Source organism: Mustela nigripes, chromosome 5 (assembly GCF_022355385.1).
Source record: "Mustela nigripes isolate SB6536 chromosome 5, MUSNIG.SB6536, whole genome shotgun sequence".
NCBI classification, from domain to species: domain Eukaryota; kingdom Metazoa; phylum Chordata; class Mammalia; order Carnivora; family Mustelidae; genus Mustela; species Mustela nigripes.
The window spans coordinates 72,990,776-73,009,519 of NC_081561.1; the positions used below are offsets into that span (position 1 = coordinate 72,990,776).

Sequence of the window (18,744 nt, forward strand, 5' to 3'; positions counted from 1 at the left end):
TCATCTCTCTCTGTCTGTCTCTCTGCCTATTTGTGATCTGTCTCTGTCAAATAAATAAATAATTAATTGATTTTAAAAAATTTTATGGTTGTTTGTTCAATTAGCTATATTAATTGATTTTAAATAAACATATAATGTATTTTTATCCCCAGGGGTACCGGTCTGTGAATTGCCAGGTTCACACATTTCACAGCACTCACCATAGCACATACCCTCCCCAATGTCCATAACCTCCCCAACCCCCCTCTCCCCAGCAACCCTCAGTTTGTTTTGTGAGATTAAGAGTCACTTATGGTTTGTCTCCCTCCCAATCCCATCTTGTTTCATTGATTCTTCTCGTACCCACTTAAGCCCCCATGTTGCATCACCACTTCCTCATATCAGGGAGATCATATGATAGTTGTCTTTCTCTGATTTCAATTAGCTATTTTTAAAATAAATAAAAGTTGACAAATTTGACATTTCAGGTGTGTTTGCTCTATTTTTTATTTATCTGTAGATTTTTAAAAAGTGTAATGTGGTTCTTTATGCTTTGTTCATTGTATGCATTGTGATACATTTTCCCATTGGGAAATTTAGCTTTTCTGTTCAGATTTGTTCTCTTTTTGTCTTAAATCCTACTCTAATCATATATACACAATGGAATATTTCTCAGCCACAAAAAAGAATGAAATCTTGCCATTTGTAACAACATATATGGACTTAGAAAGTATTCTTCTAAGTGAAATAAGTCAGAGGAAGACAAATACCATATAATTTCACTTGCATGTGGAGTTCAAAAAACAAAATAAACAAAACAAGACAGAAATAGTCTCATTAATATAGGAAACAAATTGTTGATTACCAGAGGTGGAGGAAGGGTGAAATAAGTGAAGAGGATTAAGAGATGCAAACTTCCAGCTATAAAATAAGTAAGTCATGGGGATGTAGCGTAGAGTACAGGGGATGTAGTCAATAATATTGTAATAACTTTGTGTGGTGATAGTAACAAGACTGATTGGAGGATCATTTCATAATGTATAAAGATATTGATTCACCATGATGTACATGTGAAACTAGTAAGATATTGTGTGTCAGTTATACTTCAATAAAATAAGCATAATTCTGGAGACTGAATTTAACAGACTTTTTATACAAACCATCCCTTGTCTATACATACATCATTAAAAATTAGGAAGAAAATGGTACAATAATAACAATTCAGCATTCATGAATAGGAGTATAATGTTAAAAAATGTATCTTTTCCAAAATTCTTTCTTTTCCAACACCATTATCTGTGACCAGGAGCTGGCTAGTGCTAGACTGACTATTTGGTACAGGATGATGAATAAAGGATACCTGAAATGAGGGGAAAAGAGAAAGGAAGCTCTTAGGTATACGCGTCCAGGGATCAAAGACTGAAATGCACATCAAGTGCTTTTTGGTGGAAATCTGAATTATTTTTCATTCATATGTATATATTCTACATGCATTTCTTCCAGAGGAAATCTTTTTGAACTGAAATTCCTTCATAAAAAAAGTGCAAACTTATAATATGTTTCTCTGTTTCTCTCTTTTTTTTTTTAGTATTTCTGCTTTGCATTGAAAAAGGAATAATAACATCATTAAATGATTAAATTATTTAATGGTGTCAAACTATTTCAGCTTAGATTGTGATATAACTGTCCATTCTAATCACCAATCAGATCATGCTGAAGAAATCTAGAGTTTCTTGAAAATAAATTAGTGTTTAGGTAAATACATAGGAATATCATTAGTCTTCACAATTAATTCATTCTTTAAAATGTAGCTACATTTTGCTATCTACTGGACATATAACATTACATGTAAGAATTCTCTTATAGGGCAAAATATTCTAATTTACATATTACACCAAAACAGCATAAAGTTGCATATAGAACTGAAATAACTACTATAATAAGTGATGATAAAGCTTTAGATATGATAATATATTTCTTAAGTCAAACATAAATTCCTTAATAGGTCTGAAGTCTATGTTGCTTTAAAATACTTTTTAAAAAAATCAAGTACGCCTATGGGCTGAGAAAAAAGAAATCATGTTGTGCTTTTGTGTTTCATTAAATAACAATTTTGTTTAATTTAAAATTAATTGCAATGTTAGAAAAATATGACTTAAGGGTATTTTTTTATACATTGCTACACTAACTAATGAAGACTCTTCATGCACCCTTCATCTCTGACTGATTTCTCTGTCGGCTTTCCCCTCCCCCAACTCTCCCATAACTCTCCCGACTCCAACACATATGTTCCAACTTCACCAAAAGTCTCTTCCATTTCAATAAAATATTGCCAGTAAATTGGGATTTTTACCATTATGTCCCTGTGCATTAATTGGTCAATAGTCCCTGTAGATCTTCTCCTCGGGTAAATATAAAAACAGGTTCCATTTCTAATATTCAGTATAGTAGGTATAGTTCATGGTTTCGCTGGTTCACTTACATTTATCTTGATAACAAGGAATATTAGATAATTCTGACTGTGACACCATGCCCATAGAAAGTACTGGAGTTAATTAGAAACGAAATATATTACGTTGGACTTAGCATATTTACTTTGTTTCAGCAGACAAAACTTGGTGTACAGCATGTCAGACTCCACATTACTTTGAGCCTAATATAATGGGAATGGACTAACATGCATTATTAGAGTGCTTGACTTAGAAGATCACATTTTTAATGCTGGCTCTATTGCAAAGTATGATAACTTTGGTAAGCTTCTTGACTATATCAGTTTTATTTATCTATAAATTGAGGGCATTGGACTATAGTTTATCTCTAAGTTCCTCCTAGCTATAAAATTTGTTTAGTTTATTGTATCCGAACTTAACAGAATGGCAAGCTATCACCGAGAATTGTTAAGTATTTTTATCTTAAATCTTTGGTTTCCATAGTTATTCCTTATAGGCTTCACCTTGGGATATTTATAAAATGCAGATTTTTCACTTCAGACTTGTAGAATCAGAATAACATATGCATTTTAAAAAGATTTCATGGTGTTTCTGACATAGCTACTCTTGTCTTTGCTGTTTCATAAGACAATTTAGAATTTTATGATAGAAAATAGTCTTTTCTCCTTTGTTCAAAAATATTCAAGGGCATAGAAAGTCATAGTTTTAAAAGCCTGAAAATTAAATGATATATTACTTTTTTGCAAATAACTGAATATGCAGCAGGCAGGTCAATGTGTTTTTACATTTCATTATACAGTATTATCTTTTTCCTTAAGGGAAACTGGAACCTTCACTTCTTTCCCTTTAATAGGCTCTGCAAAGAAACATTGAGCGTTTGTTAGGAGCCAACATAAAAGGATTTGAGAACGCATATATAGTGGAGTCAGTAAGCTATCAGTAAGGTGAACCTGGTTGGAAATTATGTGATGTTCTCTTTCAGAAATGATCTGAATCATACAGAGACAAGGAAACAGTATAGAGTACAACAAGCCATCATCTTCTGATCATTTTCATTTAAAATAAATGTAAATTGTTGAATAAGCTAAATTTATTCATTCAAGAGAATGGGCTTTTGGAGAGAACAGAATTTATTTTAGCTGTAATTTTGAAAAAAAATGTATGGCTTCTAGAAGTCTCCCAAAACCATTATAATCAGCATTAGCTTAGTTTACTTCTTTCAGGCTGTGTGATTTAAAAAAAATAAATAAACAAAGGAAAACGCTGCATCTGTCATGGGAAAGTAGTGCTTTAGTATGAGACTCAAGTCAAACTAATTTCATGAATAAGACTGAAATAAAATACAAGAGAAAATTTATCCATAAACTCCCAACATCTTAAAAATGTGGTCCTTAGTTAAAACAAAACAAAACATCATTTAGTCTACCAGGTTCAAATAGAAAGTGATTCTTATCATATCATGGGTTCCTGATGCATAAATGGGGGATGACTTGAACAGTGTCATGCTTTGTCCACATCCTATATAAAAGATAAATCAGTTTTCTGCCTCCTCTGCAACATTATATTTCAGTGTCTATTTCACTGACAAAAGTCATTTTTTTTTTTTTAATGCAGTGAGAAAGGAAGGAAAGGAAAAGAAAATCTATCCTGCCAGCCTCTGTTTTGTTCCCACCGTACGGTTTGAGATTGGAATGCAGAATATGATGGTGGCACTTGTAAATGACTATCCCAGGCAAGCAGTCACTTAGAATTGAGTCCAGGTGACTGAAGATGGTGTCAAGAATGGACTTAGGAGTTCTACTGAAGTGGCTGTGTACCTCAAAGCAAGATTTTCCTGGTAGATAGCCTATGACCTTAACTATCCATATGTTTGCAGAATATTTTTAAATAGAGTTAGTGGCAAGGAAAAGTCCATGTTGCCATTTAACGTGGTAAGTGTAAGTAGTGCCTATTTTTTTCTATATTCCAGCATCCAAAGATGAAATCAAGAGCCATGGATTGAATAAACAGAATGAGAAGCTTCATTAACTTTTTTCAAGCTAATGGGGGTAATTTACTGCTTTTGCATTTCCGGGCTAAACCAAAAAAAAAAAAATTAATGTATTGTGAAATGAGAAGTGATCGTGGGGACAGATTCTTAGTAGGGTGGGAGAGGGTGTGCCTGGAACTTGAGAATTCAAGGTACAGTATGCTCTTTTAAATGTTGCAGTGAGACTAAAGTAGTTATAAAATCCAAGGCTGAGGCAGAGGACCGGTAAGACTGCTTTGATATTGGTGGAGAAAGAAGGAAGAGATGGAATAACAAATGTGATTTCATAATGTATTTGAAAGTCACATACTTATCACCTTACGTGTGGAGAAAGTGCTCGGAAAATAGAGGTGATTTTTATCACTCGGTAATGGGAAGATGCTCTTTGCTCCCAGGCTGGATCATCTCCTCCATGGACCTTCCTATAGCTCATTTCCTCTCAGTGTCCTTTTTGACTTCAAAGGGTTTGGATCTGATTTAGGCAGCCCACAGGCTGGAACAGAAAGGGAGTGAGACACCAAATCTGACCAAAACTTCTGTACTGCTATGTTAGGAAGGATAGGGACATTGTTGGCTTGGGTTAACTATAAAGGTATTTTTAAGCCATCTGTATTGTTTTTTGGGAGCAAAGCCTTGGAGAGCACTCTTGTGTGATTTTACAAAAATGGTAGTTTCATTGTGTTTGTGAGAGAGCCTACAGGTAGGCTTATGAATCTCGATTATCAAGATCTAGAATGTTTAAAGCTGCATGGATATAAATTAGAACGCTCAAAGTAACCTGAGCAAGGAAGTTGTGAGGGAGAGGAAAAAAAAAAAAAGGATTTTTTTCAAAATCCTTTGATTTTTATTTGATTTCAAAAATCAAACAAAGGAATAACAAAATCAAACAAAGGAATAACAAAATGGTTTCAGGTTTTTAATCTTCCTATCCTGCCTCTAGACAAAGGCAGTAATAAGCTAGAGTGAGTGCCCACGATGGAGTATAAATCATTGGGGGATCAGTTTCAAAGTCCTCAGACAACGTACTTCATCTTTAGCTCTAGCTTTTGTTTGTACAGGCAGGAATGGCCAAGAAAAGGCACACTGTAGACAGACTGGAGGACCATCCAGGGCATTGTCCTGAGCATCAGAATATAAAGAAAAAACAAGCTCCACTGGGAATCCTCTGGCATTAGATCCAAACATACACAGGCCTGGGTCCTGTGTAATTATCCTAGTTTTATGATTGGTAGCATTGTTTCTGTGTGAATTCTTTCTTTCTTATTTGTTTGTCTGCTTGTTTATTTGTTTATTTATTTGACAAAGAGAGAGAGCCAGTGAGAGAGGAAACACAAGCAGGGGGAGTGGGAAACGGAGAAGCAGACTCCCCACTGAGCAGGAACCTGATGAGGGGCTTGATCTGAGGACCCTGGGATCCTGACCTGAGCTGAAGACACATGCTTTAAAGACTGAGCCACCCAGGTCCCCTTTCAGGATAAATTTTAACGTGCACGTGAAAGTGGAAGCAGTAAGAGACAGGCAAATGTAGGCAACTTTTTAGCTGCTTAATAGAAATAGCACTAAATACAGTGACTCCAGTGCAGTAAGTGGCTTTTTTTGCAGGTAGAATTGCTTCATTCTGATCCTGCTACAGCTCAGCTTCAGTCCTCAAAGCCTCTCCAAAAACAGTAATATTGCAGAGGTTTTTAATGTCCCTGACATCTTAGAGGTAACAATGAAATTTTTTTCTTTGAATTTTTTTTGTAATAATAAATTATATTAGGAAGATAAAGGAAAGATGGCAATAAAATTCTTCTAAAATCGTATCCAACTAATACATAACAAAGACATTTGACAACATTAGTACATTTGAACAAGAGGTGCATATGAAATAGTTCTAAATCAATAATCATATTCAGTGAACCTTTATATACATGATTTTCTAGTGACTGTGGAAACGTCTTGCAAATAGTAGAAACTTAACATTGAGGGAAAAGTAGTCACTAGAAAATTGCCTGCAATTGTGCATTAATAACAATAACAACAAAAATAGAAATTACAGGAGTCTACTCAGTGGTCTGTGTGGATTTAAAATCTCCCAGATAATAGTCTCCTAGACAGATTTTTACAACTACCATTTCTAGCTAGTTTAAGCTTTGACCCTAGTGAAGTCTTTAAGCAGTAGTTTAAATTTTTGATAATCATCAATATCTCAAGGTTTACTTTGGAGGTAAGCTCCAATCTTTCTTTTGAGCTGCTTTTATTGTGAACAGTAATATATGGTCCAAGTATTCTTGTGGTATAATTGCGGACTAAAATAAACGTAACCCATACTACATTAGAAGGAGGGAAGGTTTACCTTGTGCAAATTATGGTTTGCAAATCATATACATGTATGTGTATATAAATAGCCATACAGATATTTGGATTTTCCTGGTAGTATCTTTCAATAAAACCTTTAGTTCTCACACAATCAAGGACAGTGTTCTCATTAATTGTCAGATAAAATGAGAGAGAAGAATAAAAAGGAGTCTCTCTCAAAGTGCACATAATCACTGGAGAAAGGAAAGACTAAACTTCTCTGTGGGAATTAATTGGAGACTCCCCCCCAATAAGACTATTTTTCCATACAGCAGAGCCAATGTATCTGTGTCAAATAGGTTTTTCAAACTTAGGTAATGAACTCTACCCTGAAAGCAAAATGGTTCTGAAGAATACAAATATTTAAGAAAGCTATTTTAAGGAGGAAGCAGTATCTGTGTAAAATGAAAAGGTGAATTTTAGTGTCTGAAAGGCTTGACTTTGATTCTTGCCCTCACCTTTTAGCCACAATGAGATACCGAGTAGCTTACATTATCTACCTGTGCTTCAGCTTCTTTGTTTATAAAACAATTGAAATCTCAAGCACAGCTTGCTGAAGCAAAATGTATAAAGTACATATCTATGTGGCTGCAAAAAGCTCTTCCCTCAAACAATTCTTACACTGTGCCTGGCTAATTCCTCATTCTTCTTACTCAAGTTTTAAATATCACTTCTTCAGGAAAGTCTCCTCTGATTCCCCAAACTCGATTAGCATACCCGAGTAGAGTCTCTTACAGCACCCCATATATCTTTTCCATAATTCTTTCCATTTTAATTAATTATGTAATTAACACTGTAAATTCCACTGTAAAGACCACGCCTCTCTTGTACTCCCAGTGACTGGTGAGCACATGTTTTGATTACTGTATATTAGATGCACAGAAAGTAATTATCAAATGTGGTACTTATCAGTCCATCTAAAAAATTAACATGAATATTATTAGCTCTTGATACTTAAGTAGGTGACATTTCTACTAATTAATACAAAACATATATGTATATCTGTATTAGATAATAAATATATGTTTGTGAATTCAGAGAGGGTTCAGTGAAAGTTGAAGTAGTCTGAGAAGTCTTGATGTTATATGTGCACATTAGTCTTAGAAAGAGGTCTGGGATTTATATGGACAGGAAGGAAAGCCAGTCCATTGCAAAGACTGGGATCACAAAATTTAAATAAGAATGTCATGTGACTAAGAGTCTTTGAAAAGAACAATTCAACGCTCTAATTCTTGAGTCTTCCTCCCTATTACTTGCCTTGCCATCTTTATTTCTCCAGAGATAAGCAAGTGCGTGGAATGATTCTGCACTAAATACCTATTTTGTGAATGGATAGAAAAAGAGAGAATCAGAGCGCATGGTGACGTTTTCTTTCTAACCTTTACTTCCCTTCTAAATTTGCTTTTTATGCATTCCATTATTTAAGGAAAATCCTTACTCTTTCTTTTGGAAATTGTAATCAGAGCATTTCCAAGTCACAGTGAACTGGAAGAAAATGTTTAAGGGTTAAGTCAATAAATACAAGTTTTCAAATATATGAGTGTGACCTGGGCAGTTTGGGGTCACACATCTGCAAAGGAGATAACTCTAAAGTAGTATGGTCTTTTCCATATATTTTTGCTAATAAATTCCTAGTGTTATATTAAATTGAACTATTACCTTTATCCTTCAAAACTGAAGACGTCTTCATGGATTTTTCTTTTCTAATTTCTGCAAGAGGAATCATGGGAAGAACATGTTACAAGGAATCACAGAAAAAAAAAAAGAAAAAATACAGCTCTGCAAGTTTCTTCATGTTTTTTGTTTTTGTTTTTGTTTTCTGAAGCTTAACAACTCAGAGAGTGGCTCTGAGTTGGTATTCAAGACAGACATATCTCCTGTTATAAATTGCCTGTAAAACATCGACTAAATGTGCAAAAGATACAAAATAAGCCCACGAATTATTATCACAATTAGAAAACTATCATAGACACATTAAAGGTAAAAATAAGATGCTGTGGGTTTTGAGGAAAGAAGATATAACAATGGTCGCTAACATTGTCTATTCACTATATGTCATAGGGAGCGTTCTCTACTGTTGACCATTCAACGTTCATGACAACCTTGTAAGGTAGGTGGATCTTGTTATTATTTCTGCTTTTCACTTAAAGGGATTAAATAGTTTCCAAGGTCACATGGCAGAGACAGGAGGACTAGAATTTGAGCTGATATTTCTCTGAACTTAACCACAAGGGCCCTGTCTCTCCCAGCTGAATGATGGGATCAGGAAAGGCTTTGGCAGGTGGTACTGAGGCGGACCTTGAACATGGAAAAGATTTAGATAGACATGGAGAAAATGGAGAGCAAGACACATTTTAGAAAGATAGAAGAGAGCAGGAGGAGGCTTGAGCTGGTCATTGGTCAGTTCGGCTGTGTGAGTCACGTGTAACCAACAGAATGCAATGGAAGTTATGCGTGTGACTTCCTGGGCTAATCATGAAAGCCAAGTTCTTTCCACCTGCTTCTCCAGGGACAACATACTGCAGCATGCTGTAAGTTCTCCACTGGAGCTCTGTAGATAACAGAGAAATGATTAATAGCTCTATTTTATAATTGGGAAGGTTTTCACTGAGAAGGGGCCATTTGGGTTTAGGCTCCTAAAATGAGTAGAATCTCACTAGTCAGGAAATGCCAATTTAATAGTGTACCGGGATGTAGGATGTAGAACAGATTTTAAAAATACTGAAGATAGCTTCTGAAGTTTGTACATGTTTCACATGCACAAGGATAATCTGCCATCAATTGAGATACGAAATGTAAGAAATAGACGCCTTTAGAGAAAGATACCATCCTTGTTTTGAATGTATTATGTATCGTGTGTCCACAAGATAGCCAAAAAGGAAATGTCTAGCCAATAGTGGGAAACACAGGTAAAGTGCAGATTTTATGCAAGTGTTGCAGAGAAGCAAAGCAACCTGCAGTCTCACTGATAAATGGAAACTAACAATATAATCAGTAACATGAGTTTTGAATCCCCCAAACAAATCTTATTACTGTTTACATATACTGACTTGACTTCATGAATAAATTAAGTATACAAAGGCAAAATAAACCAGAACGTTAAAAATTTAGTTCTTCATAATACATACAAATTAAAAAAAAAAAGACTGATGGATTATAATGTTTTGCTTGTATATTTTAAATCCAATCTTATATAATTTGTCTATACTTAAATATCATTCACTTATTGGTAGTAATATACTTAATCTTATGCATTTTGATCAGCTATTATCAAAAGTTTTAAAATCACACAAACTGTGATCAAAATAGAAATGAAAGTCAAGTTTTAAATAAGTTACTAGATAAAAATTATTCATTTTAAGAGAAACATACTCAATTCCAATAAGGCTAGGAATTTTTAAAATATTTATTTATTTATTCTATATATACAGTGAGAGCACAAGAGGGAGGAGCAGAGAGAGAATCTCAAGCAGACTCCACGCCAAGTGCAGAGCCAGATCTCATGACCCTGACATCATAACCTGAGCAAAAACCAAGAGTCAGACACTTAACTGACTGAGCCACTCAGGTACCTGAGACCCAGATTTTTTTAAAGTTAAGGAATTAAATATATCTAATCAAGATTAAGAAATAGGCAATAGTATTTGCTTTTTTTTCTAACATGGTCCTGTAGAAGATAAAACCCATCTATAACAACAGTGTTCTAAAGAGTTTGTTTGTTTGTTTGTTTGTTTGTTTAATGCCTGTGAAACACGCAAAACAAAAAACTGAAATAATGGACAATCTTATAACGGAGGAAATCAGCACTAGAGTTTTTCCATAGCACAAGCATAAATATTTTGAACCTCAAGCAATGTGTTTAAAGGAAATAGCACAAATAAGAATGTCTTTGATCTGACTGCTATTTATTTTTCATTGCTCTGAATAATCAAGTTCAATATCAATTTATTATTAGTGACATTAGGATATTGAAAGTGTTTGTTGGAGCATTATGGTTTGATATCAATATCACATATAACTATATTTTAAGGGAAACAGAAACTGGAAGTTTTAAAAAGCCTAACAGAATCATCAGACAATTTAAGCCTCCTGGCTGTGAAAAGAACCAAACTCAAAACTGTTAACCTTTCTTACCCAGCGAGCTTTAATCAGGTGTTCAGAAATGTCATTTTTTTAGAAAACTGTCTTTCTTACCTCTTTTGAAGATACAAGATGTCAGCTGATTTGAGATATTTTTTTCAATGTAGCAAACGTTTAGGATTTTTCTTCTAATGGAAAGAATAGTTCTAAAGAACCATATGGAGACCTCTATTTATAAGTTTAATAATACTTGATAATTTCTGGGATATGACTATTAATATACATCACATAGCATCAAAAATATTAAAATTGTTTCAAGCATTTCTACTGCTTCCTAAAGTGATATAATATTGCTCCTAAAGTTATTTAATTGTGATTAATTGCATGGATTTTTAAAATATTTATTATGTGGATACTTTACATGCATCTGTTATTATTTTCTGTTCATTTAGACATAATTTTTGACAAATCAGAAATATTTTAGAAAAGGCATTCTATAGAATTTAATATTTTTCCAAACTTCAAAATATAATTTTTATAAATCAATACAGAGAAAAGCATTCTCAAGTTCTCTAAATGGTTTAAAAGCTGTGCTTGTAATTCCCATGAAAGAAAATATAATATATTGATGTTTATTCAATAATAATTTTGAATCCTCCTTAAAAGATGTAGTCAGAGTTTAATTTTACTGGGACACTGTCCATTAACTTTGTAATTAAATATGACTTGGTGGGAAGCTATCTTTAACTTTGTCTTTGTCCTAATGATACATTTAATCATTCCCTATTCTGTGGGCTACAGCACTTGACACATATAATTGCAACATTTTAAAATGCTTTTCTCTAAATATCTGTTCAAAAATCTTTAATTAAAAATGTTTCCAATTCAATTATATTTACATGTTGGTATCTTTTTTTGTTTTAACCTTGGAACCTTCATTGCATTTCTTTCTTAATCGTACATTTTATTAAAAAAGAATATAATTTTGTGACTGATATTATCATCTACCTGCAATTGGACAGCTAATTGAAGAGCATAATATGAAATATGCTTTGAATGACATCTGGACAATGCTGTCAGAACTTGGAGACTGTGCTGAGGTGTTCCTCAAGATATTATATATAAGGCAAATTAGACTATTCTCTGAAAGTTAAGCTTCATAATCAATACAGAGTGGGAAGAGTGAGTGAGCTCAGAAAGTACCAACTACATAATACTATAAATACACCTCCAAAGGGCTTCCTTGCATTACTCAAGCGCTGTGGAGATCTCGGCAAGCGAGGCTGTGTTAATAATATTAAAACTGTGACATAGACCACAGCATAAACATTCAAAACAGCTAACAGATATAGAACTTGTTCAATACACATCTTGCAATCACAATGGGGGAGAAAGTCTTGTCCAATGGATTCGGTATTCTAGTCCTTTTGATGAGCTTTTCCCTGTAATAGTACAGTTTTTCAAATTATCTTAGTTGAGGGACTCTCCTGAAATCATCTAAATATCCCTTGACATTAAATTCTGATTGAACTTTATAACTGTGATGATTTTAGGCTGTACAGTTTGGCTGCAGAGAATGGACCCTTTGTACATGCCTTAATATTCTGGTCCTCGTTACACATTAATAATCAGAATACTGATTGGAATTCTGGAAAGTACCTCAGTGGGGTGCATTTTAGTCATTTTTGTTCAACTCTGCCCAGCTGTTTTGGGAAGATCAGCAATATGCAATGATTTTAAAAAAGGAAAATAAGCACTTCTTTATATATTTGGGAGCTGAAATAAACTAGGACATTGTAGGCACAGAATTAGCTACAGAGTCCTAAATCTACTATAAAAGATTTTGTTTTTCATGGAAAACTTTATTAGTCATTAATTTTTTCTCATGTAATTATTTTCCAGCCAGGATGCCAAAGTTCTCATGTTTGTTTAAAGAAAAAATATTATTACAGGGATACAATTTGCTTGGTGGCAGGCAAAGCTAGGTCTTGGTCATTCTTGTGTTCACATACAATGATGAAGCACTATTTTATACCCTTAGGCATTTTACATATGATCTTTCTATGAACTGAATGTTTGTGTCCCTCTGAAATTCCTATGTGGGAACCTAAAACCCAATGTGATGGTATTTGCAGGCAAGGCTCTGGAAAATGATTAGGTCATGAGATTAGAGTCCTCATGAGTGGAATAGTACCCTTGCAAAAGAGATAAGAGATAGCTGATCTCCGTCTCTCTTTTTCTCTTTCCTCCATCAGGTATATAATCAGAGGGAATCTGTCTGCAAACCAGCAAGAGGACTCTTACCAGAAGCCAAACTGACTGGCACTTTGAACTTACACTCCCTAGTCTCCAGAACTGTAATAAACTTCTATTTAAGTCACCCTGTCTGTGCTACTTTTGTTACAGGAACCTCGAGTTGCTCTCTTTAATTTCTCACTCATTCCAGTGAGTTAGGTATTATCTACATTTCATAGATTGACAGCAAAAGCTAAGAGGCAAAAACTTGTCCAAGGTCACATCTACTAAACAGAGGTGGGAAACTTGAACCCAGACCATCAAACTACAAAGGTAGAGTTAAACTACTAGACTATACACTAAGAGAATAGTGGGTTATAAACTAAATAGCTTGTCAGATGCCCCTTCAGAATGAACAGTGAACATGTTTGCATCACCACATCACATCAATTGTTCTCCATAACTACCAGATTGCCATAGCTTTCCCAATACTTCTGAAGGCAGACCATGTCATCTGATACATACTAAGAATTCAATAACTATTTATTTAAAAAACTGATAAATTTGTCAATTTTATACTGACCACATTGTATTAGGAAAATTACCTTTCGATATTTACATAAAAACCTAATAATCATTATAATCATCTTTTATGGTTAGTTATTGCCTGACTTTTAATCCTAACATAGCTGTTATCAACTGAAATGAAATAGCTGATATTTGACAGTTTTATCATCAAAAAAAGCATATATTCCAATCTAATACTTACCTAGCATTTTTTTTCCTGGAAGTTTAAATCTAGCATTTTACTTTTTGTTGTATAAGAAATATTGGATGTTGAATTTCCCAAATTGGATAATCTCATATTCCCTGTGCTCCACTGATTCATCCCTCCCTCCTCCAAAACCTCTGACAACACTAAAATTTATTCCATCTCCGTGGTTTTACCTTTTCTAGAATATCATGTAGTTAGGGTTATATAATAAGAAGACTTTTAAGACTGGCTTTTTTTTCACTTAGAATTTGTTTCCTCTGTGTCTTTCTGTGACTTGATAGCTCATGCATTTTTAGTACTATAAAAAGTAGCGTTGTATGGATGTAACAGAGTTTAATGATCTAATCACCTATAGAAGAGTGTATTTGGTTCCAAATTTTAGCAACTATGTATAAAGTAGGTACAAAGATTTGTTTGCAGGTTTTGTGTGGACACGAGTATTTAAGTCATTTGGGTATGTACTAAGATTGCTGGATTGTATGGTAAGATTACATTTAGTTTTATAAGAAACCACCAAACTGTCTTCCAGAGTGGCTGTACTATTTTGTATTCCCTCCAACAATGAATGAAAGTTCCTGTTGCTCCACATACTCCCCACATTTGATGTTATTAGTGTTTTGGATTTTGCCCTTCTAATAGGTATACAGTAGAATTTCATTGTTTTAATTTGCAATTTCCTAATGATGTATGATGCTGAACATCTTTTCATATGCTTTTTTGGTCATCTGTGTATCTTCTTTGGTAAAGTATCTGTTCAGATCTTGTGCCAATTTTTTTAAAAGGAGTTGTTCATCTTCCTATTTTTTGCATAACTTTCCTTTATCAGATATGTATTTAATAAACATTTTATCTTATCCTATGTCTCGTCTTCAAGTTTTCATAATGGTATCTTCTGAAGAACAGACATGTTTAATTTTGATGAAGTCCAACTTATAAATTTTTAATTCATGGCTTTGCCCTTGGTATTGTACCTAAAAAGCCATTGCCAGAAGCCAAGGCCACCCAGATTTTCTTGTTATCCTCCGGGAGTTTTACAATTTTACATTTAGGTCTATGATCCTCTTTGAGTTTTTTTTTTTTTTAATTTTTTAAGATTTTACCTATTTATTTGACACAGAGAGAGATCACAAGTAGGCAGAGAGGCAGACAGAGAGAGAGGCAGGGGGAAGCAGGCTCCCTGCAGAGCAGAGAGCCCGTTGTGGTGCTCAATCCCAGGACCCTGAGATCATGACTTGAGCTGAAGGCAGAGGCTTTAACCCACTGAACCACCCAGGAGCCCTGAATTTATTTTTTGAGAAGGGTGTAGAGTCTGTGTCTAGATGCCGCTGCTGCTGTTGCTGCTGCATCTCCTCCCCCGTCCCCTCCCCCTTATTCCCTTTCCTCCCCCACCACTTTCTTCTCCTCCTCCTCCTCCCTCTTTTTTTTTTTTCTTCTTCTTTTCTTCCTCCTCCTCCTTCTCTGCCACCTTCTTCTTCTTCTTCTTCTTTACTTGTGGATGTCCAATTGTTCCAGCACTATTTGTTGAGAAGATTATACTTTCTCTTTGGAACCATTTTTCCTTTATTGGTCAAAGCTTAGTTGACTATATTTTTGTGGGTCTATTGCTGGGTTATTCTGTTCCATCAATCTATTAGTCTACTATTTTGGCACTGCTATTTAGTCTACTATTAGTAGTAGTCTATTAGTCTACTATTTTAGCACCATGCTATGTTGGTTATTCTCGCTTTATATACAGTTGAAGTTGAAGTAGTGGTGTCAGTTCTCCAACTTTGTTTTTCTATTGTCTTAGCTATTTTGGGCCTTTTCTTTTTCCATAGAAACTGTCTAATAAGATTTTTGATAGCTACAATATCAGTTTGTCAATATCCACTGTCATTTTACTATGATTGCATTGAATCTATAGATGAAAAACTGACATCTTAACAATTTTGAGCCTGCCTACCATGAACATGGAATAATTCTCATTACTTGGTTCTCTCTTTTTTTTTTATTTGAGTTTTGTGGTTCTCCTCATATAAATCATACAAATATCTTGTTATAATTACATCTAAATATTTATTTTGTTATTTCTAATGTAAATGGTACTACATTTTGAACTTTGTTCATTCTGATTTTTTATTGCTGCCATATAAAAAAGCAACTTACTTTTGTGTATTAACCTTGTATCCTGAAGACTTGCTATAATTACTTACTAATTTCAGGAGGTTTTTCTTGATTCTTTGGAATTTTCCACACAGATACTTATCATATGAGAACAAAAACTCTTTTATTTCCTCCTTCTTAGTTGGTAAGTTTTAATTTCCCTTTCTTGTCCTATTGCATTAACCAGTACTTCTAGTACAATGTTAAATAAAGGAAGTGAGAGGGGTATCCTTGCCATTTTTCTTATCTGGGGGAAAGCTTCTGTTTTTCATTAATTCTGACATTAGCTGTAGGTTTTCTGTAGATATTTTTTATCTAGTTAGGGAAGTTCTTCTCTATTCCCAGTTTGCTAAGAGTTTTAATCATTAATGGGTGTTAGATTTTTTCAAATGATTTTCTGTTCCCATTAATAGGATCATGCATTTCTTCTTCAGCTTGTTGAAGGATTGTGATGGATTATATTGATTTTTCAAATGTTGAAACAATATGCATACAGGAATAAATCCCAATGTTTAATTTTTTAATTCATTGTTTGATTTGATTATATATTAGAGTTCCTTGATTTTTTTTATAAAGTTCTTGTCTAAAAATACTTCAAACGTTGTTGTATATATGTACATGTAAAAGAAAATTGAAGTCCCAGACTTTCCAAAGCAATTTAGTTGAGGTAAAACAAAAGTTAATGCCATTAAAAACAAACAAACAAAACACCTGGAAACTCTCCTTCCTACAGTGCTTGTTAGTGTGACAAAGTGATCCCCTGCAAAACAAGGACCCTCATTTAGGTTCCTTCACTTGGGAACAATATTTTAAAAGGAGGACTCATTTTTGTATTTTAAAAAGATAAACTCAATTTATTCAGTAAACATTTATTCAGTGCCTCTTTTGTGCTGGGAGCTGGAAAAGCATAAATGGTTGCAATGAGTTCAGTTAATGTCAGAATGCATCTACCTGGATGATAGAGACACATACACAGGGATCGAGGCCCATAGCATATAGATTACCAAACATCCCCTGATGGAAAGAGAAAAGATTTCACAGAAGTACTGGAATTTGTAGTGGATTCTGAAACTAAATAAGAGGTTTGTCATTAAGGAGGAATTGGAAAGACATCTCCAACATAAGGAACAACATAAACAAACCATGGAGTGTGAAGGTTCATGTGGCTGAATTGCTGGATATACAAAGTAGGGGAGAAGCAGTGAGCAAAAGCTTGAAAGTCACATGGAGAATTGGTGGTGAAGGGAACTATAGTATCCTACCAAAGATTTTAAATTTATATCCTTCCTGTGATAATCTTTGAAGATGCTAAGTCCAGATATTCTTTCTAGTATTATGCCAATGTAATTAATAAAGTTTTGTTCATAAAAGAACATTATACATAATAAACTGACCAACAATATGTAGAAAGTCATTGTCATCTTATTTGGAAATAGTCCCACCCACTGTGGGTGGCTTGGAAAGCCACCCACAGTTGTGTTATCCACATTCTCCTGTCTCCAGAGACAACATCTTCTGTTTCAACATTTATAGTTTCTTTGTTACATGTGTGTCAAGGACATAATTTCTATATCCTGTGTGCCATTGTTACTGACACTTATGATTAAATAACATTTAGAGAATCTTCATTTCATTTAATTAAATATCATGCTTTGCTCCAGAGATATACTTTTTGATTCTTAAGTGTGATTTAAGCATATATTTTGAAATGTAAACAGAGTAAATACTTCAAATAATACAATTCCATTTAGTAGATTTACATAGTATTTTTAAGCATTTTCATTTTCGAATCTGAATCTGACTTTCATGTATTTATACTTTTGTGCAGATTATACTTACAATCAGAAAAATAAGTCTATCTTCAGAATTTGGGACAAAGTGGAAATGCTTCAGACATAGTAAATATTTTTTATAAATGAGAATTAGACAATATTATGACTGGAAGCTCCACTAGAGATTGCTTAGTGAAATAAGCTTGGATTATAAAAGAAGCAGGTAACTAGCCTAATGTCACAGAATAAACTATGGGAAAGGCAGATAGCTTATTTTGAGATAGATCTATACTCCACTGTTCAAACAGGTTAATATTTTTAATTACCATTGGCTTTTATCAGTTATTTTTTTCAAGGACCAACAGTACAAGTTCTAACTTCAACTTAAGAATTGTTCACCATGATTGTTATTGCCAAGAGTTTTAGGACAATTGATGCTGTGTATGGCTTTATTCTAGTATAAGAAAAAAATAAAATAAAAATCCAAACTTTGTAAGTTACAATAATGAAAAAAAATTTCTTAACTTACATTTTGCCATTTTTGAATTCCAAAGATCTGAATTAAATTTTCATTTTTTAAAAATCATTTTTCAATCAGTTTATACTACATTATTATTCTATTAAAAATTGGGCAGTAATAGTCAATAAGACACAGGTAATTTTATGTAGAATAGTGATAAAATTTTCATGTTCATTCCTGAAATTATTTGACCAAAAATGTATAATTTCATTCACTGCAAGGAGAAAATAACAATGAACGTGGAGTCAATGATTTCATATGATTTCTTGCAATATGACTTTTAGAGAATGGGGCTAACCTCCATTAATTTGTTATAAGATGTAGCATAACAATTAGTTTTTATACAATTTTATTCAAGGTAGTGTATGTCAATTTTTTTTTCCTAAACAAGTCTTTAATGGAAAATTAATTTATAAATGAAA

At 33.7% G+C, this 18,744-nt stretch overlaps 1 protein-coding gene across 1 annotated transcript in view; it reads right to left on the bottom strand.

Annotated features, from left to right (window-relative positions):
- The window catches only part of TRDN (triadin), a 294,196-nt gene that overhangs the window by 51,488 nt on the left and 223,964 nt on the right, over nucleotides 1–18,744 (bottom strand). The window contains exons 24-25 of the mRNA XM_059401567.1: nucleotides 8,458–8,508; nucleotides 3,237–3,285 (exon numbers count right to left, since the gene is read on the bottom strand). Of these exons, the coding sequence (XP_059257550.1) occupies nucleotides 3,237–3,285; nucleotides 8,458–8,508 (100 nt within the window). The remainder of the gene's footprint in view (nucleotides 1–3,236; nucleotides 3,286–8,457; nucleotides 8,509–18,744) is intronic.